At 47.9% G+C, this 17,066-nt stretch overlaps 1 protein-coding gene across 3 annotated transcripts in view; it reads left to right on the top strand.

Moving 5' to 3' along the window:
- Window positions 1-17,066, top strand: part of USP37 (ubiquitin specific peptidase 37) — a 465,383-nt gene that overhangs the window by 327,748 nt on the left and 120,569 nt on the right. For all 3 annotated transcript variants that reach the window (XM_033944517.1, XM_033944518.1, XM_033944516.1), the window contains exon 19: window positions 8,747-8,996. In XM_033944517.1, the coding sequence (XP_033800408.1) occupies window positions 8,747-8,996 (250 nt within the window). The remainder of the gene's footprint in view (window positions 1-8,746; window positions 8,997-17,066) is intronic.

Here is a 17,066-nt window from a genome sequence, read left to right as displayed (position 1 = left end):
ATCTTTCTTGGTGGGGAAGAATTCAAACAATTAAAATGATGATATTGCCTGTGGTTTGTTACCAAATGAGTATGATTCCAATATTTTTTCAGGGGTCATTTTATAAAAAACTTAACAATATTCTTACAAAATTTGTTTGGTGTGGGAAAAGACCAAGAATCGCTTTAGTATCATTACAAAGACCAATTATGGAAGGGGGGGTAAATTTTCCAAATTTTTATAGGTATCATCAAGCCTATATTTTAAGACAGGGTATGTATTGGATCCTCCCAGATCTCTTAGAAAATGTACCAGATTGGCTGTATTTAGAATGGCGGCTCCTGTTCCCTTTAAATCCAGAACACTTAATTTCTATATCAATGCCTATAAGATACAAAGAACACAGAATCTTATTAGATACTTGGAAAACATTAAGATACATAAATAATCTGACACCAGAACCAATTGCTAAATCCCTAAATCAATCAATATGGGTAAACTCCAGGATCAGAATTGGCGGATTTAAAATCGTCTGGAAACAATGGATAACTGCAGGAATAAGAACATTAAATGACGTCATATCAGAAGGTTCCTTGCTTAGTTTTTCACAATTGCAAAATAAATTTAGACTAAATAAAACACAATTTTTTAAATGGATGCAATTGAAGCAAGCCATTCAGGTAGGGTTCCCTGAATGGAAAATTCTCAATACTCAATATAGTTTGCAAGTTTTATGTTTCCAGACGGATTTCTTGGGTCACCAAGCCGCAAAATGGTATAAATTAATAAATGGATTTCTAAATAAAAAAAAGAAAACTGGACTTAGGGATATTTGGAGCATTGAGATTGGACAGACAATTTCTGCATCTCAATGGCCAAAATTCTGGTCCTGGAGATTAAGATTAACAAAGTCAGCATCTATGAGTCAAACATGGTTATTTTTATTACATAGAGTGTTATGGACCCCGACGCGCTTGCAAAAGATAGATAATACTAGATCTAATAGATGTTGGCATTGTAAAATAGAAGTAGGGACATTGGATCATTTAATTTTTTTTTGTCCCTGTATAAAAGCTTTTTGGAATTTAATTTGGCCCCAAATAAATATATTACTAGAAAATCACGTAGGACTCTCATATGATACCATATTATTCGGTACTGCAATGAGAACACAGAGTCCAATATCAGCAAATAATAATAAATTACTTTTAATATTGACAGGAGTTGCCATGCAGCAAATCACACAAAATTGGAAAGATTTTACCAAACTAAATTATACATTCTGGTGGAACTCGGTATGTCACATTTACAAAATGGAGAAAATTTTGGCTTTACAACAAGGAAATATTAAAAATTTTAAGAAAATATGGGATCCATTGACTAATTATTCTAGAGATCAGATATCTTAACACATTGATAATAGTAATATAGGGTTAGGGTGGGAAATATAGATATTAATATGAAAGAAAAATGGAAAAACAATTAATAGGGGAAAGGGATGAATATCTATGATATGAATTTGTACATACATATATATTTTATTATACATTTTATAATATGTGATTCATGTATTGAAAGAATGAAAATTCTATAAATAAAAAGTAAAAAAAAAAAAAGAGGGAAAAATCAATCCACTTGTACACGTTCTACTGCACTCAGGATTTTGTAGATTTCAATCATATCTCCCCTCAGCCTTCTCTTTTCAATGCTCTTTTCCAAGCTGAAGAACCTTAACCTTTTTAGTCTTTCTTCATACAAGAAGAGTTCCATCTCCTTTATCATCTTGGCTGCCCCTCTTTGAACCTTTTCTAGTGCCGCTATATCTTTCTTGAGATAAGAAGACCAGAATTGAACACAATACTCCATAGAGCGATACAGAGGCATTATAATATCTTTAGTCTTGTTAACATCCCTTTTTTAAATAATTCCTAGCATCTTGTTTGCTTTTTTGGCCGCTGTCGCACATTGGGCGGAAGGTTTCATCGTATTGTCCAGTAACTGTGATTATCCCAGGACAAGCAGGCAGGTATTCTCACTAGTGGGTGATGTCATCAGACAGAGCCCCGGTACGGACGTCTCACAAGCACGTGTTGCTTGTAGAAACTTAAAAGTTTCTAGGCGCCCGCACCGCGCATGCGCCGGTGCCTTCCCGCCAGGAGATCCGGGCGTGTCTCCTCAGTTCTTTTCTTTCCGCGGAGCTGAGAAGTTCAACTTCATCATTCGCTAGCTGAATTCAGTTAAATTTGCCTTCCTTGTCTGCGTTTTTCGCTTTCTTTTAATTATAGTTAACAGTACATTTCTTTTTCAGTTTAAAAAAAAAAAAAAAAGATTATTTCCTCCGGCGGGTCGAACGGGCCGGCCACGTGGCTCAGGCCCACAGGCTTCGACCTCGCGGCGGAGATTTTCCGGCCTATGTCCCGGCCAATCACCGGGTTTAAAAAGTGCAGCAAGTGCCAACGCGCGATTTCACTCACAGACCCTCACCGGCGCTGTTTGCAGTGTTTGGGTCCTGACCACATTCCGAAATTGTGCAGGCCTTGCTCTACCCTTACGGCACGCTCATTCAAACGGCGTTGCCTATTGTGGGAATCGATGTTCAAGATGGACGCAGCTAAGGATCCTTCAGCCTCCACTTCATCTGATACCTCCCCGGTTCGGGCGAAACCGGTATCGACCCCTCCTGCATTGAGTGTGGTGAAACCGGCATCGTTCATCCCGACAACATCCACGAGCTCGACGTCGGCGCCTGCCCCGGTCTCCTCGGTTCAGGTACCTCTTCCTTCCACAGTACCACCAGTGGTCATCAAAGTGCCGAAAGCTACTAAGCAGAAGCACTCGACCTCGAAGGAGCGCGATGACCGTGCAGGAGGACCCCCTTTCGGTGCGGATCCCTCCTTATCGGCTTCGCTACGGTCCATGCTGGAAGCTCAATTCGTTGAGCTCATGCAGACCATCGGACCCGGGCTCATCGCTGCCATACAGGGTGACCTCCCGGTACCGGTCCAAAGGGGCGGTCCGCCCCCTCCCCCTCCTCCACGCCGTTCGACCTCGAAAACCGACGAGGACGAACGGGGGAGGGCGGCGATGCCCATGCGGCAAGCCTCGCTTACCGATATGCCGCCATTAGAGCCCATTACGCCTCCGCGCCAACATGGGACCAGACCTCCGATCGATACTCAAAGCCCTGGGCATAGTCAGGAAGAGTTCTTCCGTACTCCTTACCAGACTTGGGTAGCATCGCAAGAATCCGCATCGCAACCCCAGTTGCGATCCACCGCTTCCAGCCCTATCCACCACTTGGGGGCCTCGGGAGACCATGCGATGCACAGACGATCCCGATCCCCGTCCCGCCACCGAGACGGGCACCGATCGAGACACTCATCCTGGCACTCTTCACGCCACTCGGAGGTGTCACCGCAGAAAAAACTGCAACGTATGGGATACTCCTCCTCGGAGGTGTCCCCTCCGGAGGGACCGGAGTACGAGGAGACACCCGTACCCGATTCTCCTTGCCACTCCCCGATGTCCATGGATCCGGAGGCCTCTTCCTCCTCCAGCCCGTCCCACAGACCATCAAAACTCCATGATGGCATCATGGGTGCTGAACTACAATTTCTTTTTCTCTTCCTATCTGGAGTTCTTCTTGCCGGTGCTCCGCAAGTTCACTCCGTTCATAGACACCCAAGCTCGATTCGAGTTCGAGGAAGTGGTAGCCTCCCTCTCCCAATTACGCCTCCAGCTGATGCAATCCTCCTTCGATGCATTCGAACTCTCGGCACGTGCTGCCGCAAGCGCGGTAGCCATGCGTCGCCTGGCATGGCTCCGTACAATCGATATGGATCCCAACCTCCAGGACAGACTCGCCAACGTACCATGTGCGGGAGCTGACCTGTTCGATGAATCTATCGAAACGGTTACCAAGAAGCTGTCGGATCATGAAAAATCTTTTCAATCCATCCTGCGGCCCAAACCCAAACCTCAACAGTCTCGACCTTCCAGGCCACCCCTGATTTACCAGCGGCGTTACATGCCCAGACAAACGCCCGCTGCGAGACAACCTGAGAAGAGACAACCTCCCCAGAAGTCTCAGCAAAAACCTCAGCCACCGGCTGCACCCAAGGCTCCCCAGCCCTTTTGACTCCCCTCCGGGGAGCATAACCGACACCGTTCTGCACCCCTCAGCCTCTCCCATAGGGGGCCGCCTCCATCTTTTTTACCATCGATGGGAGGCCATAACCACGGACCTATGGGTCCTTACCATCATAAGAGAAGGATACTCTCTTCACTTCCACCGGGTCCCCCCGGACCATCCTCCAAGAGAGTATCCTTCAAGCTCGACACAGACCGCCCTTCTTCTTCAGGAAGTCCAAACCTTACTTCAGCTTCGGGCCGTCGAGCCGGTCCCGTCAGACCAGTTGAACCGAGGGTTTTACTCCCGGTACTTCCTCGTCCCGAAGAAAACGGGCGACCTGCGACCCATTTTAGACCTTCGGGCCCTCAACAAGTTTCTGGTCAAAGAGAAGTTTCGCATGTTGACTTTGGCTTCTCTATACCCCCTCCTCGAGCAGAACGACTGGTTATGCTCCCTGGATCTCAAGGAGGCCTACACTCACATCCCCATTCACCCGGCCTCCCGAAAGTTCCTCAGATTTCGGGTGGGAAATCTGCACCTACAGTATCGAGTGCTACCATTCGGCCTCTCTTCGTCCCCCAGAGTCTTCACAAAGTGCCTGGTGGTAGTGGCCGCGGCACTCCGAGACAGGGGCCTACAGGTGTTCCCATACCTCGACGACTGGCTCATCAAGGCCCCGTCAGCCCCAGAGGTCACTTTGGCGGTCTTGGCTACAACCTACTTCCTCCAGAATTTGGGCTTCGAGATCAACTTTTCCAAGTCTCATCTACAACCCACCCAGTCCCTCCCCTTCATCGGAGCGGTCCTGGACACCACTCGACTCTGAGCATTCCTGCCTCTGCAACGCATGGAGTCCCTTCTCCATCTCTGCCAGTCGGTGTCTACTCGCCAAACCCTACCGGCGAGACAACTGATGGTGCTCCTGGGCCATATGGCCTCCAAAGTACATGTGACACCCTTTGCCAGACTCCATCTCAGGATCCCCCAGTGGACCCTGGCATCACAGTGGAATCAGACGTCCGATCCACTAACCAAACACATCTTAGTCACACCTGCTCTTCGGCAGTCTCTACTTTGGTGGATGACCTCTTCGAATCTATCCAGAGGTTTGCTGTTGCACTCTCCCCCCCATCAGAAAGTCCTCACAACCGATTCGTCGAACTATGCATGGGGGGCCCACCTGGATGGTCTCCGCACCCAAGGATTCTGGACCAGTGCGGAAAGACTACATCAAATCAATCTACTGGAGCTCAGAGCCATCTTCAATGCGCTCCAAGCCTTCCAACACCTACTTCACGACATGGTGATCCTCATTCGCACAGACAATCAGGCCGCCATGTATTATATCAACAAGCAAGGAGGCACGGGCTCGGCCCTCCTTTGCCAGGAAGCTCTACGAGTCTGGGACTGGGCGGTGCGCCACAACGCCTTCCTCAGAGCTGTCTACATTCAGGGGGAGAACAACGTCTTAGCAGACAAACTAAGCCGTCTGCTACAACCGCACGAATGGACTCTCCATTCCAGCCCCCTTCACCAAATCTTCACGCAATGGGGGACGCCTCAGATAGACCTCTTTGCGGCTCCCCACAACTCCAAACTGCCTCAGTTTTGCTCCAGGATCTACACTCCTCATCGCCTCGAGGCAGATGCTTTTCTACTGAACTGGGGGAAACGATTTCTATATGCGTTCCCACCATTCCCGCTGATCCAGAAGACTCTGGTCAAGCTGAAACTCGAACGGGCTACCATGATTCTAATAGCTCCTCGGTGGCCCAGACAACCTTGGTTCTCTCTCCTACTTCAACTCAGCAGCAGGGAACCAGTACCACTTCCAGTGTTTCCTTCACTACTTACTCAACATCAAGGATCACTGCTTCATCCCAACCTGCAGTCTCTCCACCTGACAGCTTGGTTCCTCTCAACGTAACCCCTCACCAATTCTCACAAGAAGTGAGGGAGGTCTTGGAAGCTTCCAGGAAGCCCGCCACTCGACAATGCTACTCCCAGAAATGGACTAGATTCTCCTCATGGTGTGTTTCTAAATCAAAGGAACCTCAGCGAGCTTCCTTATCCTCCGTGCTGGACTATCTCCTACACCTATCTCAATCTGGGCTCAAGTCTACATCCATACGAGTCCACCTGAGCGCTATTGCGGCGTTCCACCAGTCCCTACAAGGGAAACCCCTCTCGGCCCATCCGGTGGTCGCCAGATTTATGAAAGGACTCTTCCATGTTAACCCTCCTCTCAAACCACCCCCAGTAGTTTGGGACCTCAATGTAGTCCTTTCCCGTCTCATGAAGCCCCCGTTTGAACCACTCAACAGGGCCCCTCTTAAGTATCTCACCTGGAAAGTGCTTTTTCTTGTAGCCCTTACGTCCGCTCGCAGAGTCAGCGAACTCCAGGCATTGATGGCGGATCCACCATTCACAGTATTCCATCATGACAAGGTGGTCCTCCGCACTCACCCGAAATTCCTGCCTAAAGTGGTCTCCGAATTTCATCTCAACCAATCCATTGTACTTCCAGTATTCTTCCCTAAGCCCCATTCTCACCACGGAGAATCGGCCCTTCACACTCTAGACTGTAAACGTGCTTTGGCTTTCTACCTGGATCGCACCAAGCCACACAGAACCACTCCTCAACTTTTTGTCTCCTTCGATCCTAATAAGTTGGGAAGACCCGTATCAAAGCGCACCATCTCTAATTGGATGGTGGCTTGTATCTCTTTCTGCTATGCCCAGGCTGGATTATCACTTCCTTGTAAGGTCACAGCCCATAAGGTCAGAGCAATGGCAGCCTCAGTAGCATTCCTCAGATCAACACCAATCGAGGAAATTTGTAAGGCTGCCACCTGGTCCTCGGTTCACACATTCACCTCACATTATTGTCTGGATACTCTCTCCAGACGGGATGGACAGTTTGGCCAAACAGTATTGAAAAATTTATTCTCTTAAGTCGCCAACTCCCCCTCCATCCCACTGAGGTTAGCTTGGAGGTCACCCACTAGTGAGAATACCTGCCTGCTTGTCCTGGGATAAAGCAATGTTACTTACCGTAACAGTTGTTATCCAGGGACAGCAGGCAGCTATTCTCACGTCCCACCCACCTCCCCTGGGTTGGCTTCTCAGGCTAGCTACCTGAACTGAGGAGACACGCCCGGATCTCCGGGCGGGAAGGCACCGGCGCATGCGCGGTGCGGGCGTCTAGAAACTTTTAAGTTTCTACAAGCAACACGTGCTTGTGAGACATCCGTACCGGGGCTCTGTCTGATGACATCACCCACTAGTGAGAATAGCTGCCTGCTGTCCCTGGATAACAACTGTTACGGTAAGTAACATTGCTTTCGGGTTATTCTCTCCAATATGGATCACTTGCATTTTTCCACATTAAATTTCATTGGACGCCCAGTCTTCCAATTTCCTAAGGTCTGCCTGCAATGTTTCACTACACTTAGGTGGGGTCTCTTGTTACCAGCTGCTAGCCACTGTTCCATATCATGCCAAGCTTCCTGCCTGATTTGCCGTGCCAGTTTCCTTCCAGAAATAACTGCTTCATGTCTAGCAGCTTTAAAGTGCAGGCGGTGGCTCTGTATATGTGATGTAACCCGGCATATAGAACGTAATAGTCCGATATGGGTGAGCGTTGCCAAAGGAACAGGCAATAGCAGATCCTTACCCTTGAGAACAGGAGAAACTGAACAGGCCTGTGTCAGCAGTAGAAAACATCCACCTGTGTCTGTGAAGGTGTATTCCGCGAGAAGAGTTGCTTTCTTGTGGATGGAGTCTTCAGGAGTTTCCCCAGGAGATATCTGTAGAGCTGCCACTTGGGTCTTCTCTGCATTTGTTCACAGAGTTTTAAAGAGTAGATGTGGCAGACAAGCAAGGTTCTGCATTTGGATGTTCGATTCTGATGGCAGGCTTAAAGGACTGCTGTTATGTCCCACAGATTCAGGAATGGAGTGTGTGTTGTGTTGCACTAGAAGGAAAGATTAAGTTCTTACCTCAATATTCTTTCTAGTAGACATACTCTCAATCATTCCTGAAACTCACCCTGTCATGGAGAATTCGCCTGCTACTTGCCTCACTAAGACCTGAAATTCAAACATCTTGTATCTTCAGTCTAGCCTCGAGAAGAATAGAGTAATTGACTACCGCATTGAAGAATCCAGGTAATTTCTATACTTCTTCCATACTCTTAGTGCAGGTTGTGCTCAAGTTGGTGACTTGTTTGTTTTTCACCCTCTTATGTATTACAAATGTTTGAATTTGATTATCTGTTATATATTTGCTGATATGTTTCATGCTATGAGCAGAGCAGACATGTTTCTCAGGGAGAGTCCCTGTATCCTTCCCTCTTCTGTTTCCTATACAGGGCTGACTGTCTGCTTTGTTACACACTGAGGAGTTGAAGAACAGCCCAGAGGTAAGAGAGGAGGAGCAAAAATGTATGCAATGAAGTTCCCTACAAAGAGTTCTCACGAGAAGGGATTGACTACCCACAGATTTAGGAATGGCGTGTATATTAGAAAGAAGGTTGAGGTAAGAACCTAATCTTTCCATATGAATTCTTGTTTAACCTTTTCTTTTCTTTTCTTTTTTTTTTCTTTTTTTTAAACAACTGTCTCTTGTACTAAGGGGTCAAAAAAGAGCAAAACAGAGAATGGTAAACCCTCAGATGCTAGCTTTAGTGGAATGAGTGAAGAAGAGGTGATTTCAGCTGTGCTGGAAATGAGCAAGAAAGAAATGCTGCAATCTGTAAGCCATGAGGAGGAGGAAAAGCTGACAAGTAGCCCAGATACTGGATATGGAGAGGAAGAGATGCAGGAAATGTTGGATAATTCTGAGTCAATGGAAACAGAGAAACCCACTGCACCATCTGAACAAGGTACAGAGCAATGTTCTCAAAAAAATTATGACTATTAAATGTTAAAATGTAATTAACACTCTTTCTCTAAGCCCAGTAATAGTTCAAAAGAATTATGCAAAGGCAAGAAACAGCCATCTGTCTGGAGCGATAAAAGGCATTATAATATTCTTTAGCACTCTCCAGACCAGTAGAGGTTAATCTTTATGAATGGGTATATATCCAATCATGACCAGCAGGTGGAGACTGAAAACAAAACTGAGATAGTACATAAGATATCCCCTAACCCTTCTCTATTCTCATCAGTCTTCTTTCAGTCTCCAGCAGGTGTTGAGTGATCTGTACCCATCTCCCTTGGTAGGGCTATTGGAATTTGTTTAGGGGATTTTAGTCCCTGTTTTTGGCAGGATTGAGCTTGGGTGGGCCCTGTTTGGGGGTCCATCCAACCTTGGGGGTGTCAAACCCGGTGGGTCTCGAGCGGGGTCCTTCCCTCCCCATTTCCTCCACCTCCCCACATTTTTTTAGAGGAGCCTCAGCAGTCAGCCTTGCCCCCTAAATCAATCAAGGCCTACTGCTTCGAAAACTTGTGAGTCTGTTCTGGTCTGGAGGGTTGTTTCCCTTTAAGAACACTGTATTTTACTGTATTTTTCATCTAATCGACACTGTTTCTAGCTAGGTAGTGTATGGAGCAATGAGCACTTCACAAGGGAAAAGGTGCTCATTGTGCTCCAGATGTGAGGCACTCGCGGCCGGCCTGTGCAAGCAGTGTGCAGGCCGGTGCGGTGGAGGAGCTCCGTTGGCAGCAGCTGCAGGCGCCCAGAACTCCCCGCAGCTAGTGCCTCACAAGTCGGCTAGGAGCAGTGGGGAAGCCCGGATTTCCCCCACCACCTACGGAGGGATTCCCTGAACCGCCAACGGTCAGGGTACAAAGGATTCCCTCTCAGCTGATTTTTTAACAGCTGATGCCGACTTGCCTGTTTTAGCGGCTGGGACTGTTCAGGCTTCCCAGCTGCTATGGCGGGAACTTCACCATTTTCTCAGTCTGGCCCCTCCATTTTGTCTGCAACCTCAGGAGACCTTCCCCTTGTATTGGAAAAACAGGGGCAGGTTTCTGCTGGGTCCCCTGCTGTGGCAGGGAGTCCCTTGGAACCCCCGGGGGGGTTTTCACCTGATTTAATTTTTTTCTTTATGCAGAGCCTATTTTCAGGCGACTGAGTGTCCCTTATGCGCCCAGGGGGTTTTGGGGAGTGGGGTTTCCTCCACACCCCCTGTGGCTTTGCCTCCCTCTTCTCCTTTGGTGTTCCCTCCTCCTCCCTCGGCCAAGCGCCTGCGGGTGACTTGGGATCAGGATTTGTAGTCTGAGGAGCGTGTCGGCCTGGATGAGGACCAGGACCCTTTTGAGGAGTTCCAGGATCCTCTCAAGGGGACGTCCGCTGGTGGCAGGCTGTCAGGTTTCCCGTCTTCCGGCGAGGAGGCGTCCATGGTACGCATTTTTCAGATGGCTGAGCTACCGGACCTGATCCAACAGTTTCCTCGGTGTTGCGTTTTAAAGATGCACCACTGGAGACTCCGCGAGTGGGGGACCCTCTGCTTCAGGGGATCCGTACTGTTTCCCGCTCTTTTCCTCTGCATCAGGATATTCAGGATATTGTTCTGGCGCAATGGAAAACACCGGAGGCACGCACTATGGCTCGGTTGTATCCCATCCCGGAGAGGGATCGGGCTACATTGCAGTCACCGGTGGTTGACGCGGTGGTCTTGGCGATTTCTAAGCGGCATACCGTGCCTGTGGAGGGCAGTTCTGCCTTACGGGATCCTGAGGAGTGTAAGTTGGAGGCCATCCTTAAGCAGAATTTTCAGTTCTCGGCTTTGGGAGTCCAGGCAGCCATTTGTGGGGGGGGGGGGGGGGCTGGTGGCTTGCACTGTGTTTCGGTGGGTTCACTGCGTGAGCATGTCCTGGATCGTGAGTCTGATGACTGGTCCTTGGTGGATCAGGAGGTGGCAAAGATTGAGATGGCTGCCTCGTTCCTCTCGGTTGCTCTTTAAGTCTTGGTGCGGATCTCGGCTAAGTCTATGGCTTTTGGCGTGGTGTAATTTGTGGATTCATGCGTGGTCGGCGGATGCCGCGTCCAAAGCTAAGCTTACTAAATTTCCCTTTCAGGGGTCTTTTTTGTTTGGAGAGGACTTAGGTTGATTCAGACTCTGACAGACTATAAGGTGCCTCGCCTGCCTGAGGACTGTGCCCACCCGGCGTCTCGGGATGGTACTGCCCAGGGCCATCTATAGGAGTTCCGCAAGTATTGCCCTGGGCATGGGGCTGCTTCTTTCCAGGCTTCCAGGTTTTCCCGGGACAGGTTTTATCAGCACATGCTATCCTTTCGGGGAGCCTGTCGGGGGGCCTGGGAATCCCTCCGCCGGTTCCCCCACTGCCCGTCCAGCACAATGACTCCTTGCCAGCACCCCCTTTGGTTCCAGTGGGTGCCCGGCTGCACGACTTTTTTCCTTGGTGGGCCGAGATCACGTCCGATCAGTGGGTCCTGGAGGTGGTGCGGGACGGTTGTGCTCTGGAGTTTGCCCACTCTCTGCCAGATCCTTTCTTAGCCTCTCCTTGTCAGGCGGCATGGAAGACGCAGACCTTTCGCCTGACCCTTCAGCGCTTTCTAGATCTCAAAGCAGTGGTTCCAGTGCCCCCGCAGGTACTCCATTTTTACTGTGTGGTGCCCAAGAAGGAGGGAACTTTCGGCCCATCCTGGATTTGAAGGGGGTCAACAGGGCTCTCAAAATTCCCTCCTTTCGCATGGAAACACTGTGGTCTGTCATTCTGGCAGTTCAGCCAAGGGAGTTCCTGACTTTTCTAGATCAGACAGAGGCCTACTTGCATGTTCCCAATCAGGTTTCTCATCAGCATTTCCTTCGCTCTGCGATCTTGGGATGGCACTTTTAGTTCTGTGCGCTTCCCTTTGGCCTGGCCACGGCTCCCTGGATGTTCACCAAGGTGATGGTAGTCGTCGCGGCGGCCTTGCGGTCGGAGGGCATTCTGGTACATCCCTACCTGGACGACTGGTTGATTCGGCAAAGTCGTTACAGGAGAGCACCTGGGTTATGGCTCGGGTGGTGGAATTTCTCCAGTCCCTGGGCTGCATGGTCAACCTTGCCAAGAGTCGGTTGGCCCCGGCTCAGCATCTGGAATACCTTGGGGTTCTGTTCTACACCTCCTTGGGGAAGGTCTTCCTCCCAGAGGCCTGGGTAAGCAAATTGCAATCTCAGATTCGCCTCCTTTTGGCATCCCGGTGTCCTCGGGTGCAGGATTTCCACCAAGTCTTGGGGTCCATGGCGGCGTCCCTGGACGTAGTGAGGTGGACACTTGCCTGCATGTGTCCTCTTCAGTATGTTCTGCTCCGGAGGTGATCGCCCCAGAGGCACAGTTTGGATGTTCCTGTCCCTCTGCGAGGCTTGGCGCGCTGCAGTTTTTGTTGGTTACTCCAGACCTCTCATCTGGTTCAGGGGTGAGTCTGGATCTACTGCAGTGGACGGTGCTTCTCATGGATGCCAGTTTTCTCGGCTGGGGGGCTCAGTGTCTACGTCACTCAGCTCAGGGTACTTGGTCCACGGAGGAGGCGTCCTGGTCGATCAATGTGTTGGAGACCAGAGCTGTCCGTCTGGCGCTGTTAGCCTTCCGCTCTCTTGTTGGGCAAGTCGGTCAGAGTTCTGTCGGACAATGCCACAGCTGTGGCTTACGTCAATCAGCAGGGAGGCACCAAGAGCGCTCAGGTGGCGCAGGAGGCAGCTCTGCTCATGCTTTGGGCGGAGTTGCATCTCAGGACCTCTCGGCCTCTCACATAGCCGGGGTGGAGAATGTTCAGGCAGACTTTCTCAGTCGTTGCATCTTAGATCCCAGAGAGTGGTACCTCAGCCCCGTGGCCTTTCAGTTGATAGTGCAGGCTTGGGATCAGCCCCTGTTGGACTAATGGCCACGTGTGGCAACACCAATGTGCCCCGCTTCTTCAGTCGTCGCAGGGACGGTCTGGCCGAGGGTTTGGATGCTCTGGTTCAACCATGGCCAATGGAGGGGCTGTTGTATGTGTTCCCTCCGTGGCAATTAGTGGGCAGAGTTCTTCTCCGCATTGTTCGCCTCCGGGTCTTGTGGTTCTGGCGACTCTGGATTGGCCTCGACGTCGTGGTATGCAGATCTGATGAGGCTTCTGGTAGCGTATCCTCTTCCTCTGCCTCTCTTGGACAACCTTTTGACACAGGGTCCCATTCCCATGTTCGACCCATCTCCCTTCTGTCTTATGGCTTGGCTCTTGAAAGGGGTTGCCTAGGTAAGAAGGGGTATTCAGATAAGATGATCTCTACTCTCTTGGGGTCCCAGAGGCTTTCCACCTCTCGGGCTTATGTGCGTGTTTGGTGTCTCTTTAAGGGTTTGTGCCAGGCGCGGGAAGTGGTCTCTTTTTGCGCTTCCCTGCCTAACATCCTAGAGTTCTTGCAAGATGGCCTGGATAGAGGTCTAGCTTGGTCTTCTCTCCGGGTTCAGCTTGTGGCCTTGTCAGCCTTTCGTGGGTTAGTGACAGGTCAGCGTTTGACAGCCATTCCTGATGTGGTTTGTTTTTTGCGTGCTGCCAAGTTGCTCAGGCCTCCTGTGCGGTCCTGTGTTCCATCTTGGGATCTCAATCTGTTTTTTTATGTTCTGGTGCGCCCTCCTTTTGAACCATTGGGCGGCTTCTCTTTGAAGGACCTTACTCTGAAGGCAGTCTTTTTGGCGACCATCACTTCCGCTAGGCCTCTTTCTGAACTAGAGGCTTTCTCTTGTAGGGCTCCCTTCTTGGAGTTTTCTAGGGAGTGGGTTGTCTTGCGGCCTGTTCCTTCCTTTCTACCAAAAGTAGTTTCTCCCTTTCATGTCAATCAATCTGTAGTCCTCCCGGTGTTGGGTAGTCGGGAGAGCTCTTCTGAGCAAAGACAGCTGCGCAAGTTAGATGTCAGTCGGGTCCTTCGCTCTTATGTGCAGCGGACCCAGGAGATCAGGAAATCAGATCATCTCTTTGTCCTTCTGGCGGGTCCTCGTAGGGGGGCTGGCGCTTCTAAGGCGACTATTGCGTGCTGGATTAAGGAGACTATTGCTTCCGTTTATCTTCTGAGACAGGGGCCTGTTCCGGAGTTTCTCAAGGCTCATTCCACTCGGGGTCAGTGGCTTCTTGGGCTGAGTCTTCGCTCGTGCCTCCAGTGGACATTTGTAAGGCTGCGGTTTGGTCTTCCTTGCATTCCTTTATCAGACACTACCAGGTAGATGTTCAGCTGCGTCGGGACGCGGTGTTCGGTGAGCGTGTTCTGGTGTCGGCCCCATGATGGGAACTGCTTTGGTACGTCCCATTCGTAAAGATTAACCTCTACTGGTCTGAAGAGTGCTAAAGAAGGAGAAATTAGGTTCTTACCTGCTAATTTACTTTCTTTTAGCTTCTCCAGACCAGTACAGGTCCCCACTCTGTCTGTTGTTGTATTGTTGGGGCTGTTGTGTGGGCAGTTTTGTGTTTTTGCTGCGGGTTCTAGTATTTTTCTAGGGCCGGGGAGTATTAAAGAACAGTGGCTGTGGCTTAGCTGGCAAGCTGTGGGGACATTTTCCTTCTGGTATCTCTCCTCTGCATTTTCCAACAGCATTTTGGGTACGTTAGTTGTTACTCCTGTTCAGAGTATTGTTTATTTCTGTTTTCAGTTCTTGATTGTGCTTGGCTATTCAGTAGACTGATGAGAATAGAGAAGGGGATATCTTATGTACTATCTCACAGTTTTCAATCTCCACCTACTGGTCATGATTGAATATATACCTATTTGTAAAGATTAACCTCTACTGATCTGGAGAAGCTAAAAGAAAGTAAATTAGCAGGTAAGAACCTAATTTCTCCTTCTTGGTCTTATTTACCATCCCTTTCTTAAATTCCTAGCACCCTGTTTGCTTTTTTGGCTACCTCCACACTTTGGGTGGAATGTATTGTCTACAATTATACCTAGATCTTTTTCATGAGTTCTGACATCTAGGATGGACCCTAGAATTGGGATTATTCATACCAATGTGCATCACTTTGCATTTCTCTACATTAAATTTCATCTGCCATTTGAATGCCCAGTCTTCCAATTCACAGTCTATATGTGTGTTAACAACTTTGAATAGTTTTGTGTTATCTGCAAATTTAATCACTTCTCTTGTCATTCCAATTTCCAGATCATTTATAAATATGTTAAATAGCACTGGTCCCAGTACAAATCCCTTCGGCACTCCACTATTTACCCTCCTCCATTGAGAAAAAAAATAACCATTTAATCCTACCTTTATGTTCTCTGTCCAATAAACCAGCTCCTAATCCACAACAGAACATTGCCTCCTATCCCATAACTATTTAATTTTCTCAGGGGTGTCTCATGAGAAATTTTATCAAAAGCTCTCTGAAAGTCTAGATACACTATTGTCAACCGGCTAACTTTTATCTACAAGAAATTCAGCAAATTAGTGAGGCAAGCCTTTCCTTGGCTGAGCCCATGCTAACTCTGACCCATTTCATAATCCATGTTTGTCTACATGCTTCATAATTTTATTCTTTATAATAGTTTCCACCTTCTTGCCCAGAACTGAAATCAGGCTTACCAGTCTGTAATTTCCTGGATCACTCCTGAAACACTTTTTAAAACTCGAGCTTACCTTGGCCACACTCCAGTCTTCAGGTAGTATGGATGATTTTAATGATAGATTACAAATTACAAACAACAAATCAGCAATTTCATGGTTGAGTTCTTTCAGTATCCTGTAGTGTATACCATCTGGTCCAGGTGATTTATCACTCTTTAACTTGTCAGTTTAGATCAGTATGTCTTCTAGGTTCACCAAGATTTCTTTCAGTACTTCGCATCGTCACCCTTAAACTTTTCTGGTATGGGTAGATCTCTTACATCTTCTACCATAAAGACCAATGGAAAGAATTCATTCAGTCTTTCTGCTATGGCCTTGTCCTCCCTCAGTGCCCCTTTTGCTCCTTGATGATCTAACTGTCCCATTGATTCCTTCATAGGCTTTCTGCTTAATTATGTACCTGAAAAAGTTATTACCATGAGTTTTTGCCTCTGTGGCAAGTTTCTCTTAACCCTTCTGTGTACACACCTGGAGTCATTTTGACCCCAGCCTGACGACTTAGTTTAGTTGCTTACTTATAAATTGTAATTTTGATTTCAAATTCCAGGTACCTTTTCAATAGTAATAGACAATGCGTTTCCTGTTGTCTGTGATAAATACAGCTTTTGAATTTTTGTTTGTTTGTTTTAACCTAGTTTAACGTGAGTAAACTGATTATACACACCAGGGGTCAAATCGACCCCACAGGTTTTATTTATTTATTAGCCCGTCCTTCCAAAGGAGCCCAGAACAGGTTACAAGAGTACATTCATAGGCAACATTGTCAGCAGTGGAATACAGCACTGAAAAAGTCATAATGTATCTCCAAAGTAATGCCCAACAAATGATAAGAGAAGTTGAAAACGTGTCAAAATATTTTGTTAGGTTCTGCTGTAAAAGAAACACTGCTAACAGCCATTTTTTACAACATTTGTACAGTGAGTGTGCTGAATAAGAGAAGAAACATTTTTAAAACATTACCGGAACATCACTGGTTGTTCTGTAGGCCTAAATATACATTTTATAAACATAAATGTTTCACTTGAGTACCATGACAGTGAGAATTTGCTAAATTATTAAGCTGAAGCAACTTTCAGTGCTTATAAGCGATCTGGGGTCAACCCCAGGTGTGTAAAGTTGTCGATAATTTAACTTAAGCATGGAAGGGTTAAAATTCTCTTTCAGCTTTCTTGATCAGTACTTTACATTAACTTGTCAGTGTTTATATTGTTTCTTATTTTCTGCGTTCAGATTCTTTAAAGGATGGTTTTTGGCTCTAATAGTCTCGCACGTCTAACCATGATGGCTGTTTGCTCTTCTTTCCACCTTTAATACATGGAATACATGTGTTCTGGACTTGTTCTGTTTGTCTTTTTGATAAGATTGTAAGCTGTACTGAGCAGGAACTGTCTCTTGAATATTTCAATGTACAGAGA

The sequence above is a fragment of the Geotrypetes seraphini genome, chromosome 5 (genome assembly GCF_902459505.1).
Source record: "Geotrypetes seraphini chromosome 5, aGeoSer1.1, whole genome shotgun sequence".
NCBI classification, from domain to species: Eukaryota; Metazoa; Chordata; class Amphibia; order Gymnophiona; family Dermophiidae; genus Geotrypetes; species Geotrypetes seraphini.
The sequence above is the reverse complement of the archived record's forward strand: the minus strand, read 5'-3'. Positions and strand labels throughout refer to the sequence as shown.